This window comes from Capricornis sumatraensis, chromosome 18 (genome assembly GCF_032405125.1).
Source record: "Capricornis sumatraensis isolate serow.1 chromosome 18, serow.2, whole genome shotgun sequence".
NCBI lineage: Eukaryota > Metazoa > Chordata > Mammalia > Artiodactyla > Bovidae > Capricornis > Capricornis sumatraensis.
In genome coordinates, this window is record NC_091086.1 from 77,210,624 (window position 1) to 77,225,545 (window position 14,922).

At 63.6% G+C, this 14,922-nt stretch overlaps 1 protein-coding gene across 1 annotated transcript in view; it reads left to right on the forward strand.

Moving 5' to 3' along the window:
• The window catches only part of LPCAT1 (lysophosphatidylcholine acyltransferase 1), a 39,078-nt gene extending 24,375 nt beyond the window's left edge, over positions 1-14,703 (forward strand). The window contains exons 4-14 of the mRNA XM_068990707.1: positions 188-300; positions 1,511-1,571; positions 1,843-1,901; positions 2,560-2,594; positions 3,385-3,439; positions 5,103-5,185; positions 8,234-8,359; positions 8,911-9,064; positions 9,346-9,444; positions 13,308-13,446; positions 14,452-14,703. Of these exons, the coding sequence (XP_068846808.1) occupies positions 188-300; positions 1,511-1,571; positions 1,843-1,901; positions 2,560-2,594; positions 3,385-3,439; positions 5,103-5,185; positions 8,234-8,359; positions 8,911-9,064; positions 9,346-9,444; positions 13,308-13,446; positions 14,452-14,636 (1,109 nt within the window). The 3' untranslated portion in view covers positions 14,637-14,703. The remainder of the gene's footprint in view (positions 1-187; positions 301-1,510; positions 1,572-1,842; positions 1,902-2,559; positions 2,595-3,384; positions 3,440-5,102; positions 5,186-8,233; positions 8,360-8,910; positions 9,065-9,345; positions 9,445-13,307; positions 13,447-14,451) is intronic.
• The last annotated feature ends 219 nt before the right edge of the window (positions 14,704-14,922 follow it).

The window sequence follows — 14,922 nt, forward strand, 5'->3', positions numbered from 1 at the left end:
TGTCTCTCTCCTGACTTCTTGTCTGTGCCCCGCAGGCCGGGGGCTCCCAGCCGTCCTCTAAGGCTTCATTGCTGTCCCTGATCCCTTGTGGTTGGCACAGCCCGCGGGGACCCTCTGTGGGGCTCACCACGCCACGGGCAGCGCCCATCAGCCCCACCCTCCACGAGCACCCCTCCCTCTCTTTCAGCTCTGATAAAGTACATCCGGCCAGTGTTCGTGTCCCGGACAGACCAGGACTCCCGCAGGAAGACGGTGGAGGAAATCAAGAGGCGGGCACAGTCTGGTGGGAAGTGGCCACAGGTGGGCGGCCGTGCCTGTGTCCTGCTCGGATTTATTCCGAAAGACATGACCGTAGGGGTCAGAGGGGCAAGAAACCTGAGGGCCAGAACTTGGCTTCCTTGGAGACCTTGTGTTTCATATTATTTTTGATAAGTGCAAATCCAAAAATGTGCTTGTATATCAGATATTTTTGGTTCTGGCATTTTAAAATAAGAAATCGGGGAAAATAATTTTCACTTGCATCTGAACTTCCCTAGTCATGTTTTAAGTTCTCCGTCGGAAATAGCCGGCTGGCCTGGCTCCGGGGTCAGCGGTGTCCAAATACGCACTGGGTTGCATCCCTTGCTCCTCAAAGCTCCGAGCTCGCCTGGCATGCTTCGGTTCCCTCGGGGCCCCCGGGAAGGCTGGCCTGGGCTGTGGGGCAGGCTCCTCAGCCAGTGGTAGCGTGGGTGCGGTTTGACCCCTGCTGTATACATGCATAGTTTTTCTTTTCTGTTGAGCTGCCCTTGAGAAGCTGGAGCCCCACAGGACTCCCTGGGTTCTGGCTGCTCAGAAAACAGTGACGGCCTTGCTGGTGGGCCCCCTGCCTGTGGATGGGCAGCCCCTGGGGGGCTGTGCTTCCAGGGTCCTGGTGCCGCCCCCACAAGAATGGCATGACCCCCTCCTCCATTCAGCTCACCTGCCCGACCCAGGGTTGGACCCAGCCCCCTGGAGCTGGTCTTTCCTCCAGGGCCCAGGGTTGAAAGCAGCCTTATGAGCTGTATTTTCCAGCACGTGGGGGAAGTTAGCTTCCATCCCCCTGCCGGAAGTTGGTACGAGTCAGAGAGATGGGAGATCCTGGTGACAGGGCGTTAACTTTGCTGCTGGTTCCAAGGGTGCCTGCGTTGTGGGCCCGGCCCCGGTCCACGAGACCCCGTCCCCAGCCTCACGCTGCCCGCCCACGCGCCTCTGTCCGGCTGGTCCGTGTCTGGCCCACACGGCGGCTCCGGTGGACACTGCGCATCCCGCCGTCGGGAGGCGCGCGCTGTTTATGTGTCCGCATTGCTTCCAGATTTCAGTAAAAGCAGCAGTTAGAGGGGGGACTCATGAACGCTTCTGTCTGCCTCTTACTTTTCTCCACTGAATGTGTTTGAAGTGTCTGAACCACATCAGGCCCAGAAGAAGCAGGTTGGGAAGCTGGCCCCTGAACTGGCACTTTGATGCTGACTTTTTTTTTTCCTCTCATTTCAAGATAATGATTTTTCCAGAAGGCACGTGTACCAATAGGACCTGCTTAATCACCTTCAAGCCTGGTAGGTAGTGTCTTCATTTCTCTCTCTTTCTCTGCGAGACGGTGGGGGAGCCCCTCACCCCTGGCAGAGTGCCTCGGCCCGGAGTGTTCTCCTGTCTGTCTCCTGCAACCCTGGGGTTTGGTCTGAGTGTCCGCAGCTGGCACGGGGTGTCCACGGCCGGCGCCCGGAGGCCTCTGACCAGGAAGCCCACTCTGTTCCGAGACCCAGCCGGGCCGTGCGGGCAGGGGACGTGCCGCTGCAGAAACGAGAGGTGTCCCTCCTCCCTCCACAGGTGCCTTCATCCCGGGGGTCCCCGTCCAGCCCGTGGTTTTGCGGTACCCGAACAAACTGGTGAGTGTGTTCTCGCACACGTGCAGGTCCAGCGAGTGTCCCGGGCCTGAGAACGGCCCAGTGTTCCAGAGTGTCCCCCGTATTCACTCCGGAAGCCCTGCTCTCGTGGGTCATAAAGTCCTGGCCCGTCCTTGAGCCGGGCCCGCTGGTGTGAGACCCCCATCTCCTCAGCAGCTCTGCCGCCCAGCTCACACTGGGGACCTTTTAAAACTGAGACTAACTCACACCGAGCTTCCTCGGGAGCCTCGTCATGATGGGTCATGGGGGGGGGCGGGGGCGGGTGCAGACACAGTGGGATCCCTCTGACGTCTGTGGGCCCCAGAGGCGTGCAGTGCCCCTGCTTCCAAGCCGGGTCCATGGGCCCAGGTCTGTACGCTGACCCTGTGCCTGCCAGTGTGGACAGACCCGGGGCCTGAGCGCCTGTAGAGCCGGCAGCCATGTGGGCTGGCGCAGCCATCCTTACAACTCTGAAGAGGCGCGCTCATTGGCCAGTTTCTGAGAACAAGGATCCGTCACCAGCCTGTAGAGCTCTAGATTTCTCCCTCTTCAGTTTGTTCCGTCAGCTCGTTTGAAGCAGGGCGCTGGGCGGCTCTGGGAGGAGGGGGATCGTGGGGACGAGGGGCTCTGTCGGGACTCACGGCTCCTCTCCTGCCCCCAGGACACCATCACGTGGACGTGGCGAGGCCCGGGAGCGTAAGTCAGAGCCCGCGCTATCCTCCCCTGCAGGGGCCCCGAGCCACTTACTTTAGGGGTCGCCGCGCCGGCCAGCAGTTCGGTTCAGTCCAAGGAGTCCAGCTGCGTGAGGCAGCCTTCCCTGCACCCAGGATCCCGGGACTGAAGTTGCTGGTCCTCCCCTCCACGGGGGGGAAACGAATTCCTCTTCTTGCCTGAGTCTGTCCGCTCAGTGACCAAGTGCACAGCTTGACCCCAGGAAGGAAGGGGGCTCCCATCCACACAGCTCAGGGGCACACAGGGGGCTCAGGTGCCGACGTGTGTGCTGGTGTTTGGCGGGGAGGGGTGGTCCTCCCAGGGCCTCTGGCATGCCCACGTGGCAGGGGTGCATCACCAAGGCTGGAGGGGGGAGTGGGAGGTGAGGAGCCAGGGGGAAGCTGGGAGAGGGTCTGGGAAAGGGGTCCTTCAGGGTCCCGGCCAGCTGGGCTTGGAGCAGGCCGTGAAGAGGTGGCTGGTGGGAGGGGTGCCACGACCTCGGGCCTGGGGTGCACGGAGGGGCCTGATGCTGGGGAGACGAGGTGTCCTGAGCTGGAGGACAAGTGGGGGTATGGCCTCGGGCCAGGGCAGGCAGGCGTGGGTGTCTCTGATGAGCTCAGCCTTGCCCTCAGGGCTGCGCCCAGGAAGGCTCTGCGCGTCCCAGAGACCGGCCTGCTCAGGGGTGCCCTCTGCAGGGGAGCGGGACGTGGAGACCCGGCTTCAGAGCTGCAGGGAATTGAGACTTAACCCTGCTGTAAATCTGTTCACATTCAAGGTTGAAAATCCTGTGGCTCACGCTGTGCCAGCTTCACAATCAAGTGGAAATTGAGGTTTGTCTTGACGCCGCGTTACGTTACTCAGCGTCTTGCGGAGCCGCTGCTGACGTGCGGTTTCGCGATGTGCTGTGTGTCGTTGCAAATGCTACATTGCGTCACGTTAGGGCCTCCACGGACAGTGTTACCAGGCTGACGTATACACAGATGCAATGTTATGTCGGACCTCTGTGGACGTGGTATCGTACGACATCGTGCTGGTATCTCTACGAGGTTACGGGTCGTCTGTCTTGCTTTGAACGCTCCCTTTCTCACGGCTTCTTAGAGGGCTTCCCAGCGCTTCCGTCACTTTGTGTCCCTTGTATGACCTTTTATCCATTCAGATAGGATTTTAAATATCAACAGGAAGCTAAGCCCATTGTTCCCTTATTACGGTTAGTGTAGCTTAAGAGCATATAAAGTTCGCACACAAGCAGTTAATGATTCTCTTGGCTTATATTTTTCCCTGATGCTAACACGGCTGGCATCCTTGTCCTCTGTTGAATACCTGGTCAGACCAGGCGGCCTGCTGGCCAGTCTCCAGCCCGTCTCCAAAGTCCCAGTACACGTCCTTTCTGCTCAAACGTGCCACGCTCATGCAGCCTGCAAGTTTAGTTGAGTAGATGAGGAATAGTCTGTTTTCTTAAAAGTGGAATTCACTTGCTACTCCTACATCTGAAAAATGAAAGACTAGTCTTACGCAACGTAGAGCTTTTCATTTGCTACCTTCCAGTAAATACTGCAGAGTAATGCTGAATTTACACATGATCCCGGCCTTCAGCCAGGCTTTTCACTTCAGTAGAAATAAGCCACTTAGTAAAGCACTGAGCTGAAAGGGCCGTGGCGCGAGTCCAGGGGTGGCCGGCCCACAGCCCAGGACGTCTGCTGTGGCTGGGAGGCAGCAGCAGGGCGAGACTCCGGGGAGGATGCTCTGGTTCAGACTGGCTCCTGATTTGAAGAGTTGAAGTTGTGTGGCTGTGTGGCGTTGCCCCGAACTCCTCCCTGTATTGCCCTACAAGGCGCCCGTGCTGAGGGGGAGCGGTTGCAACTTGCAGGTTTTAAACGGAGCAGTGAGTGCGAGACCAGAGCTACCCGATGGGCGTTGATAGGGTGGCAGGCGTCCTGCATTCTTGAGTATCTGTGTTAAAAGGGTGCGGTGATGGTTTTTTTTTCCTTTTCTCCGATGGAACCTGGCCCGAGGTGTGGGTCTTATGTGCATAAAACACTGTGTGAGCTTCAGTCACACAGAGACCCGAGTTTCTGGGGCGATTTACCCTACTCTCCAAATGCAGCAGCTGTCCAAAAGCTGCTGAGAGCCTCTCACGGGAAACCCAAAACTGAGACCATGAGAAACGGGGCACATGTATGATTCTTCTGCATCTAAAGACTGAGCCCCCGGGTGAAGTTACCGCCCCAGGCCCTGACTCCTGTGTTGAGGGAGCGGTGCTCCTGGTGGGGCAGGGTGGTTTGGGAGTGTGCACACATGTGTGGGTGTGTGCGTCTGTGTGTGTGCACACGTGTGCCCCTGCTTGAGCAGGAGTCACGACCCCGAAGACAACTCTGGTGGAAGGTGCTCGACAGCCCTTGACCTGCCAGGGTGGAGGTCGAGTTGCGGTGGTGGCAGCGGCGGGGCAGGAGGAGTCCGCGCCCGTGTGGGTGACCGGCTTCTCTGTGTGTGCAGTTCCTCCCCGTGTACACGCCCTCAGAGGAGGAGAAGAAGGACCCCGCCCTGTACGCCAGCAACGTGCGCCAAGTCATGGCAGAGTGAGTGAGCCCCGCGCCCGCCCCGCCCCCCAGCGCAGCCGGGTGGGGGTTCCCCGGACGCCCCAGTGCCCTGGGCCTCAGCAGGCACTCACTGCTCGGTGTCCTTGTCCGCCGGTGTCCCGGCCTTGCTGAAGACCAGCCGGCAGCGGGGGGGATGGGTGCGAACCAGCCTGGCCAAGCTTCAGCCAGAGTGTGCTTGGCCACGCGCTTTGTCTCCCCGTCCTGTTGGAGGACATTTCTGCTTGTTCAGCCTTCGGAGGATGGGTCATTGCCCCCGAATCCTCTGCACTGCAGCCTGTCCTGAGAGCCAGCAGTGCCCGCGGGGCTGTGTCCGCATGAGCCCCGTGGAGACAGGCAGCGGGACCGTGGGCAAGAGCGCACTGCAGGGCCTGGGCCGGCAGGTCCTGGCTGCCCTCCACCTGAGAGCGCCACTGAGGTGCTCCCTCTGCTGAGCGTGGGTTTTGTGCACTTAATCCCGTGTCGCTTACATGATGGCGTGCCAGCAGCCAGGAGCATCCCCGCCTCAGTTTCCCTGCAGCTCCCGGCTGGTTCCAGGCCCCAGGCGTTCGGTCTGCCCACGTGCCTCAGAGCCTTGGCGCTGGGAGCAGAGTTCGGGGGGACACGCCCCCACCCCACCCCCGACGCTGACTCTGGGACACAGCCGCCAGGTGGCAGGAGGCACTCGAGTCTCACCTCTTGGGAAGTCAGGGCGGTGAGGGACCCTGACCAACCCTAGGCAGGTATACTCTCCACAGAGCCGGAGGCCTGACGGTTTGGGTGTGATTTATTTGTTGCTGTCTAGTTTACATTCAAGTAAATTAACCTTTAAAAGCCTTAAATGTGTGCCCTAAGGAAACTTTTAGCTGTCACGCAGTCTGTATTGGCCCAGTGGGAAAGGACAGATACCCACGGGGTCCCCTCTTGCCTCACGGGTGCAGGAGCGTTCCAGAACCGTGAGGGTCCCACCCAGGCTCCCACAGGCCTTGCAGGCAGCCCGGGGACACTCTGGGCCTTCCCGCCCCCACACGGCCAGACTGAATGCTCTTAAGGGGAATTCAGCAGCCGGGGAACAAAGCCTGCAGTCATCACCATGGCAACCAGGAGCCACAGCCTTGCGCTCGTACCTGCCCGGGACTGGGTCCAGGGCCCTCGGAGACCAAAGCCCAGGGAGGCCCAAGCGCCTCGGGTGCGACGGTCTCGTGTGCTGCCCACCGTGTCCTGGGATGTGGAGCCTTGGATCTGGAGGGCCGGCTGCCCCGCCAAGACGAGGGGAAGCCCACTCGGTTATGGAGATGGGGTTGGCAGGGTTGTTTTCAATACCTGGTAAATTTCCTACCGTGAATACGCTTTCCATAAACGTCAAGAGAAGGCTGTTTTCCTTGAAATCTGAGGCAGCCTGTGGGATGGCCCGGTTCTGCCTCCCTCTGACCTCAGGGCAGCGCCAGCCTGGTTTCCAGGGTGCCCTGCACCCCGAGGGCGGCCTCCTGTCCCTGAAGGTGCCTGATGCGGGCTCCATCCCTCGTGGGCAGGACTGCAGAGGTGCCAGGCTGGCCCGCAGCGGGGCGGCCCCGGGCCCCACGTCTCTGAGTCTGCGGCCAGCTGTGCAGCCTCTGTGTCTCGTGCCGAGCGCGGCACTGTCCTTGCGCAGCGGGGCGGCCCCGGGCCCCACGTCTCTGAGTCTGCGGCCGTGTCCGGCCTCTGTGTCTCGTGCCGAGCGCGGCACTGTCCTTGCGCAGCGGGGCGGCCCCGGGCCCCATGTCTCTGAGTCTGCGGCCGTGTCCGGCCTCTGTGTCTCGTGCCGAGCGCGGCACTGTCCTTGCGCAGCGGGGCGGCCCCGGGCCCCACGTCTCTGAGTCTGCGGCCGTGTCCGGCCTCTGTGTCTCGTGCCGAGCGCGGCCTTCCTGTTATTGCTGCTGTCTGTATTTCGGCTGCACTGCTTGGCACACGGGCTGGTTCCCTGACTAGCAATCGACCCCAGGCCTCCGCAGTGAAAGCGCCAAGTCCTAACCTCCAGGCTACCTGGGAGCTCCCTGAAATATGCTCTTTAAACATTACCGGTTCACACGCCTCGGCATCCAGAGCACTCAGTGCCCAGTGGCTCCTGGTAAAGGCTCCTACGGGCTCCACGGGCACCCTCAGCCCATCCTGCAGGCTTGGGGCAGCCCAGGGGGGAGGGTCAGGGGCTCCCTCCTCCCTCCAGGCCCTGCTCAGGCCCCCACAACATGTGGCTTCTGGGGGGGACCTGACAGGTGGGGCCTCAGTCCGCAGGGCTGGGGGCAGGCCTGCAGCTTCTCCCCGCATCACGCGCAGGTGGGAACAGCCCAGGAAGCCGAGCCTGCCCCCCTCCGTTGGATGGGAGGACTCATGGGTGCTGCCTGTCCTGCCTCCCAGGCCGGGAGCGGGGGGCCCCCAGAGTGGCCCGTCCCCTCACGTGTGTGTGTGCTCTCCTCTGGCTTTCACACCCTCTGATGCCGCAGGGCCTGCCCCCCGAGTCCTCCTCGCGGCTGAGTACCGGCAGGAGACTCCGAGCCGTGCGGACACGCCTGGGGCTGTGCTGGTGAGGCTGCCTGTTTCTCCCGCAGCCCCGCACCCCACATCTCATCCAGAGTGTCGCTCCTGTTCTTGGGGAGCTGGTTCTCTCCATGACTCTCCCCCCAACCCTGAACGCAACCTGTATTCTCATCAACTTCTACTTTTAATGTGTAACTAAGCTTCACTGAGGCTGCAGAACGTGGAACCCTAAACAGAAGCGCCACTTACAGGGCAGACAGCCTGGGTCGTGCGGAGGGCGGTCTCTTGTTAAAAATGCACGTGTTCGGGGGACAGGCCGCTCCAGGGCGCTGCGCCCACGGGTCCCGGAGCAGGAAGTAGGATGTGTGAGTGGGCAGGCGTCACTGTTGCGTGGGTCTCCGCCGTCAGAGCTGAGCCTGGAGCGAGAGGGCCCGAGACTCGGGACCTCCGCATGACGCTGCTGTCTGGCTGCTCCCCTCCTGGGATAGTCCCCCTGCAGCCCTGAGGGCGGCTGACCCGGCCTGTCCTCTCCCGCAGGGCCCTGGGCGTCGCCGTGACCGACTACACGTTCGAGGACTGCCAGCTGGCCCTGGCGGAAGGCCAGCTCCGTCTCCCCGCCAACACCTGTCTTCTGGAGTTTGCCAGGCTGCTCAGGGGCCTGGGGTGAGCTTCCCTCATCCTTTATGCACGAGCACTGAGTCGGGACGGCCATCTCGTGGGCACTTGGGACAAAGGAGTGAGACCTTCCAGCGGGCACAGGCTTTGTGTGGGCCTGACCCTGCCAGGCCCTGCGGGGTCCCTGCCCAGGCACTGATGACAGCCCAGAGGTCACAGGTGGAGGACAGCTGAGATAATTAACGGTGCCCTTTCTGAGGTTTTGGATGTTTTTCTTTTTTCAAACACCAGCATCATTCCACACAGAAGTGTCTTAAACCCTGAATGGCTGACCTGTCTCTTTATGGACGGCCTCCCCGCCCCCCAGCCCCGCCCTGCATCCTGGGAGGGCCTGTCCCAGGGTGGGCCCGCACGCTGCAGGGTCCCAGTGCTTGCGGGGGACACAGTCAGCCCTCAGGCTTCCAGAAGAGCCCCTCTCCCTGAGGACTGACTGATGCTCCGTCTAGGAATCATCTTCGTGGTTTGCTGGGTCTTAAAACATAGCAGCAAAGCTTCTGCGACTTTATTGAAAACAATCTTCCCCTCTTTTTTTTCTTTAGACTAAAACCAGAAAGACTTGAACAGGATCTGGACAGACATGCAGAAAGCGCCAGAATGACGCAGGGCAGGAGGGTGACGCTCCCCGAGTTCGCAGCGCAGCTGGGGGTCCCCGAGTCTGAGTCGCTGGAGGACCTGTTCTCCCTGTTTGATGAGGTAGGGGGTGGGCTGGGGTGGGGACAGCTGTTTTTCCCTGGGGGCAATTTTGGAAGCAAAGGAGAGACCAGCCTTCGAGGCCCATCTTCCTAGCCGCTCTGTCTTTTGGAGTGTCTTCTCCTGCGCATCTCAAATGTAAATAGAAATTTGGCTTCTAAGTCAGCGTTTGCCGACAAGCTCGCCTGTAGTTGAGGGAACTGAAGCAGGTCGCTCGAAGACCCCTGACACCACGTGTGCCCTCGGGAGGTGGTGGGGCCCTTGCTGAAGGTGTCTCTCCCCAGGGCGGCGGCGGGGAGGTGGACCTGCGCGAGTATGTGGTCGCCCTGTCTGTCGTCTGCCGGCCAGCCCGGACCCTGGACACCATCCAGCTGGCGTTCAAGGCAAGTGCGGCGCTTCTGCGACTTTAACGTGTGGGGTCGGAGAGACATGGGCTTGTCCGACCTGTGATACACTTTGTAGTCCCTTAGGAGGTTGGGGAATTTAGTTGACCCGGCTCTTTTCACATGAGCTTGCACCAGCCATTGCTTGCAGAAAGGCCCAGAAGTGCCTCTGCCTGGCTCCTCCTAGATGAGAGTCCCCGCTCCCCTTCCCGGGTCCTGCTGGTGCCGAGCGGGGCTGCTGGGCTGTCTCTCCCCACACAGCCTCCCCATCGGCTGCTGACTGGAAGGAAACAGGGTTTCGGGACTGGAGAGCCACCTGCCCCAGTGTGACTCCAAGCCAGGCTGCTGGCAAGGGGTGCGTGAGTCTGGGAGGCGGGGAGAGGGTCATGCTAGAGTCCGGGCCCACCCAGATCCACCCAGCGGTCCCGAAGGCTGATCTCATGGGGTCAGTCCCCCAGGATGGAGCGAGGCAGGCCTTGCCCGCCGAGAGACAGGCTCCATCTCACAGGTGCAGCTCAGATGAGCAAGACTCACGGCCACCTGCCGTGTGTAGGTCAGGGGACCCCTGTCCCTCAGTGGTGGAGAATGCCGCCTCTGCCTTCCAGCCCCAGCAGACCTCCCCACGGCTGGGAGGGTTCCCCACGGCGCAGGGTGGCGGTCACAGCAGAGGAGTTAACGGGCGGCATCAGTGCTTGGTGGACCCAGGCTCGGAAAGCCCGCCCGCATCCTCCAGCCTCAGCAGGCACCTCTTGGGGCTCATCGCCCTGTGTCAGCCTTGCTCTGGCAGGTGGCCCGCAGCAGCTGCACGGACGTCACTGAGTGGAATCGGCCGTCACGATGGCGGCTGGTAGGGGGCAGGCGACCTGTTTTCAGTGCAGCCGCCGAGCACGACCGTGAATGCTAGGGTGCCCGCCCAGGTCCAGGCGCACCGGCCGGGGTGGGGGGCAGGGCCGCCTGTGCGGCTGCCCCGAGTGTCCTGGCGCTTCTCCACGACAGCCTCCCCTGTAGGGACCGCCCCTCCCGGGCCCCGGACAGTGGGCGGCCCCCATGTCCCATGTCCCCACAGGGCGCCCCCGAGTGCTGCCCGTCTGGACAGGCTGCCCCACCTGACGCTGAGGGCTCACAGATCCTCCCTCCATCCCACCCGCAGCCCAGGATTGGGGCGCATTTCAGTGGGTGTGGGCAGGCGGCCCTGAGATGTGGTGAGGGGGTCTGCGCGGCGCCCTGCCCGGGGTCTGCACGGCCCCGAGATGTGGTGAGGGGGGTCTGCGCGGCGCCCTGCCCAGGGGTCTGCACAGCCCCGAGATGTGGTGAGGGGGGTCTGCGCGGCGCCCTGCCCAGGGTCTGCGCGGCCCCGAGATGTGGTGAGGGGGGTCTGCGCGGCGCCCTGCCCAGGGGTCTGCGCAGCCCCGAGATGTGGTGAGGGGGGTCTGCGCGGCGCCCTGCCCAGGGGTCTGCGCAGCCCCGAGATGTGGTGAGGGGGGTCTGCGAGGCGCCCTGCTCTGGGGGGTCTGCGCAGCCCCGAGATGTGGTGAGGGGGGTCTGCGAGGCGCCCTGCTCTGGGGGGTCTGCGCAGCCCCGAGATGTGGTGAGGGGGGTCTGCGAGGCGCCCTGCTCTGGGGGGTCTGCGCGGCGCCCTGCCCGGGGTCTGCACGGCCCCGAGATGTGGTGAGGGGGGTCTGCGAGGCGCCCTGCTCTGGGGGGTCTGCGCGGCGCCCTGCCCGGGGTCTGCACAGCCCCGAGATGTGGTGAGGGGGGTCTGCAAGGCGCCCTGCTCTGGGGGGTCTGCGCAGCGCCCTGCCCGGGGTCTGCACAGCCCCGAGATGTGGTGAGGGGGGTCTGCAAGGCGCCCTGCTCTGGGGGGTCTGCGCGGCGCCCTGCCCGAGGGTGCAGACGCGCCTGTGCCTTCCTTGTGTGCTGGCCGCAGTCCCTCCGGGCCGATGGTTGAGGTGCAGCATTCCCGTGCTGGCCGGGCCCCCCGAGCGGCACTCGCGGGCAGCACACGCACCGCTGGGTCCCTTGTCTCCACCTTCTCTACCTGCTGCTGTCAGTTCAGTTCTGTTGATCAGTCGTGTCCAACTCTTCGTGACCGCATGGACTGCAGCACGCCAGGCCTCCTTGTCCACCACCAGCTCCCAGAGTTCACTCAAACTCATGTCCACAGAGTCAGTGGTGCCATCCAGCCATCTCATCCTCTGTCCTCCCCTTCTCCTGCCCTCAGCCTTTCCCAGCATCAGGGTCTCTTCAAATGAGTCAGCTCTTTGCATGAGGTGGCCAAAGTACTGGAGTTTCAGCTTCAACATCAGTCCTTCCAATGAACACCCAGGACTCATCTCCTTTAGGATGGACTGGTTGGATCTCCTTGCAGTCCAAGGGGCTCTCAGGAGTCTCTCCAACACCACAGTTCAGAAGCCTCAATTCTTCGGCGCTCAGCCTTCTTTATGGTCGTCATCACCGGATACAGTCCTGGTACAAACCCCGTCAGCTCAGGAAGGTGAAGGCAGGGAGCCCCAGTGGCTCCTGGCCTTTCTCAGACAGACGGCAGGGTCGTCTCTGGATGTAGAGACAGGTCCCCTCGCTTTTGGCATCACAGATTCAGGCTTCAGGCCCGCTCATCCCCCGAAAGCGTCTCAGCGCTGGTGGGTGGGAGGCACCCACGGGCCGGGCTGGACTGTGGGGCTCTGGAGGCTGCGAGAGAGGTTTGTCTGCAGATAATCTGGTTCAACAAGCCTAAAGAGGAAGTGAGATACGAGGGGACTCAGGAGCTGTCCGCTCCACAGCCCCAGGCCGGGGAGGGGGAGTGGGCTGGGCCCCGGGGGTGGTGGAGGCAGCCCCCAACACGGAAACCAGGCGGCGGCTGCTGGAAGCGCCTGGTGGCGGGTCTCCCACCTGTGAAGGCTGTGTGTGTGGGTGGCCGGCTCGTCTCACTGACAGAATTCGGTGAGTCCGGGCAGGGCCTGAGCTCTGCCTGGCCCGGGGAGCAGGCGTCCCGCCCTGGGGAGCCTGCCTCCAGGCAGGAGGGCAGAGTGGACACTCCAGAGGCCCTGGGGTCTGGGAGCAGCTGGGCCTGGGGCCCCAGGCCACAGAGTGGGGAGCAGAGCCCGCAGGCGGCACGGGGGGTGGCCCGCAGCTCTGCCACAGCCTCGGGGGCCGGGGGCCTCCGCCAGAACTGGGTGAGAGGGGTGGCGTTGGGAAGGTCAGCCGCACAGGGACAGGGGCTGCGGGTGGGTCTCAGCCCGGTGGTAACCGAGGCTGTGGGTGCACCTGCGGGTGTGGCCTCACTGTGGCCCGCAGCGATGACCGTCAGGGAACCCTGAGAGGACAGGCCCGTCACTCACAGGTCCTGGAGGGCCCACGGCGCCCCCGCACGGCAAGGTCACAGGTCACGGGGAGAGAGGGGATCGGGCTCTGCCTTTGGGGGGTGAGGGGGCCTGGGGCTTCGGGGTTCACTCTTCAGCAGTGAATTCAGAGCAGGAGCGGGGAAGTTAGAGAAGGAGGGAAGAGGGGGTCACTGCGGTGGTCCGCTGTGTGGGTCACTAGGGCTCCTTGGAAGGGGACCTCAGGGGCTGGGGGCCGGCCTTGCTCCTCACCCTGCGGTTCTGCCAGTGACCACAGGTCACGGCCGTGGTGCATTGACCCAGGGGCATGTCTGAAGTGGGCGCCTCGTAGGCAACGCCCGAACGCCAGGCCATCGCGTTGCAGCGTCCACGGCACCGTGTCTGGTGGATTTAAGACATAAGAGCGGGGAACTCAAGGCCCCAGGGCTGGGTCGTGGAGCTGAGCTCCTGCCCAGCCTGAGAGCGGAGCAGCCCCGGGCCACGTGGCAGGGGAGGCCACTGGGTGACGCCCGCCCCTCCCCGCAGATGTTCGGGTCACAGGACGGCAGTGTCGAGGAGCACGCCCTGTCCAGCATCCTCAAGACGGCCTTGGGGGTGGCGGAGCTGACCGTGACCCACCTCTTCCGGGCCATAGACCAAGAGCGGAAGGGCAGGATCGCATTTGGTGAGTGGCTGGGAGCCGGGGAGGAGTCCCCGGCGCCCCCGGAACCTGGCAGGGCTGGGGCGGGGCTCCAGCCTCCTCTGTGCGGTGGTTCACTGCACGGTCTGTCTGGCAGGGAAGCAGACGCCTCGCAGGGGCTGCTGTCGGGCGGAGATCAGGGCCCCTGGGAACAGGAGGGGTTCCGCCCTGACTCCTAGGGCACCTCCTCTCCGGTGGGCTTGGCCCTGGCACTTGTCGCCATGCATGGTGGGACGGCTGCGCGCCTTGGGCAGGAATCCACCCGGTCGAGGGCAGCAGGAGCCCCCGAGGGCAGCCGGCTCATTCTCTGACGAGCCGTAATCTCCCTGAGATAAGAGCAGAGTTTGCTCAGGAAAGGTCACCTTGTTTGGCTTTGTTTTAAAATCACATCCAAATGTCAGGAGGAGCCGCCGCGCCTCGCTTTGGGTGTGCACGCCTGCGGTAAAGGGGCCGCGGGGAGCCGAGGCTGCCGCTGCTCTGAGCCCCCAGACTGCAGACCCCGTGGAGGCTGTTCCCGCCGCCCGAGGGAGCACGGGCGCTTCTCTGCAGCCGCCTGGAGCCTGCGGCGCCTCGACCTGGGGCTCAGAGCATCGCCGAGCCCCCGGGGCACCCCCAGCAAAGCCCCAGGGCGTCCCCCACCCCGAAGCTGGGACCCAGAGTCACCGGGAGACAGGGCACAGGCCCCGCGAGGGCTCAGGGGGCCCCGGAACCAGGTGTCCCCACAGCACAGCCGAGTGCATCTCAGGACGCTGAGCACCCGGGACACGCCACGAACGTGACGCTTCAGTGCCCGGAAGGGCAAGGCCGAGGCAGCGTGGCGGTGCCCTGGACTCCGCAGGGACCAGGGCGCCGCAGAGAAGCAAGCGCGGGGCCTCCTGGGCGTGCACGTAGATCCCAAGACGCCCCTGGGTGTGAGGGGTGCCCGGAGAGACGCCAGACTGGAGGCCTTGGCCCCCCACGCTCCTAACCAAGGTGCCCGTGTCTCTCCAGCCGACTTCGAGAGGTTCGCGCAAGCGAACCCCGACTTTGCAGAGGAATACCTGTACCCCGAGCAGATGCGCCCCCGGAGCTGCACCCGGACGCCCCCGGCTCCCACCCCCAACGGCTTCTGCGCCGACTTCAGCCCCGAAAGCTCGGCCACTGGGACGGAGCCTGTTCGCAAGAAGCTGGACTAGGGCGGAAGGGTCTGGGGAGGCCAGGCCTGTGCTCAGCCGCCAGCCCATCTCACACTCCCGCGCGTGCTGCCCCTGCCCTGCCCTCGGCCGGGTCCGGGGTGGGCCGGGCCGGGCCGGGCGGCCCTTGCACGCCGCCCGAAGGAAAGCCACAGCAGCTCGCGAGCGGTGCGCAGGGGGCCCTCAGTTGCTTTGTCCTCACCTCGAGCCCCCCATCCTCTCCCTGGGCCCTCCGGTCCGGTCCGGTCCGGTCCGGGCAGTGCGGGCCGGCGGCCTCCACGGGCACGTG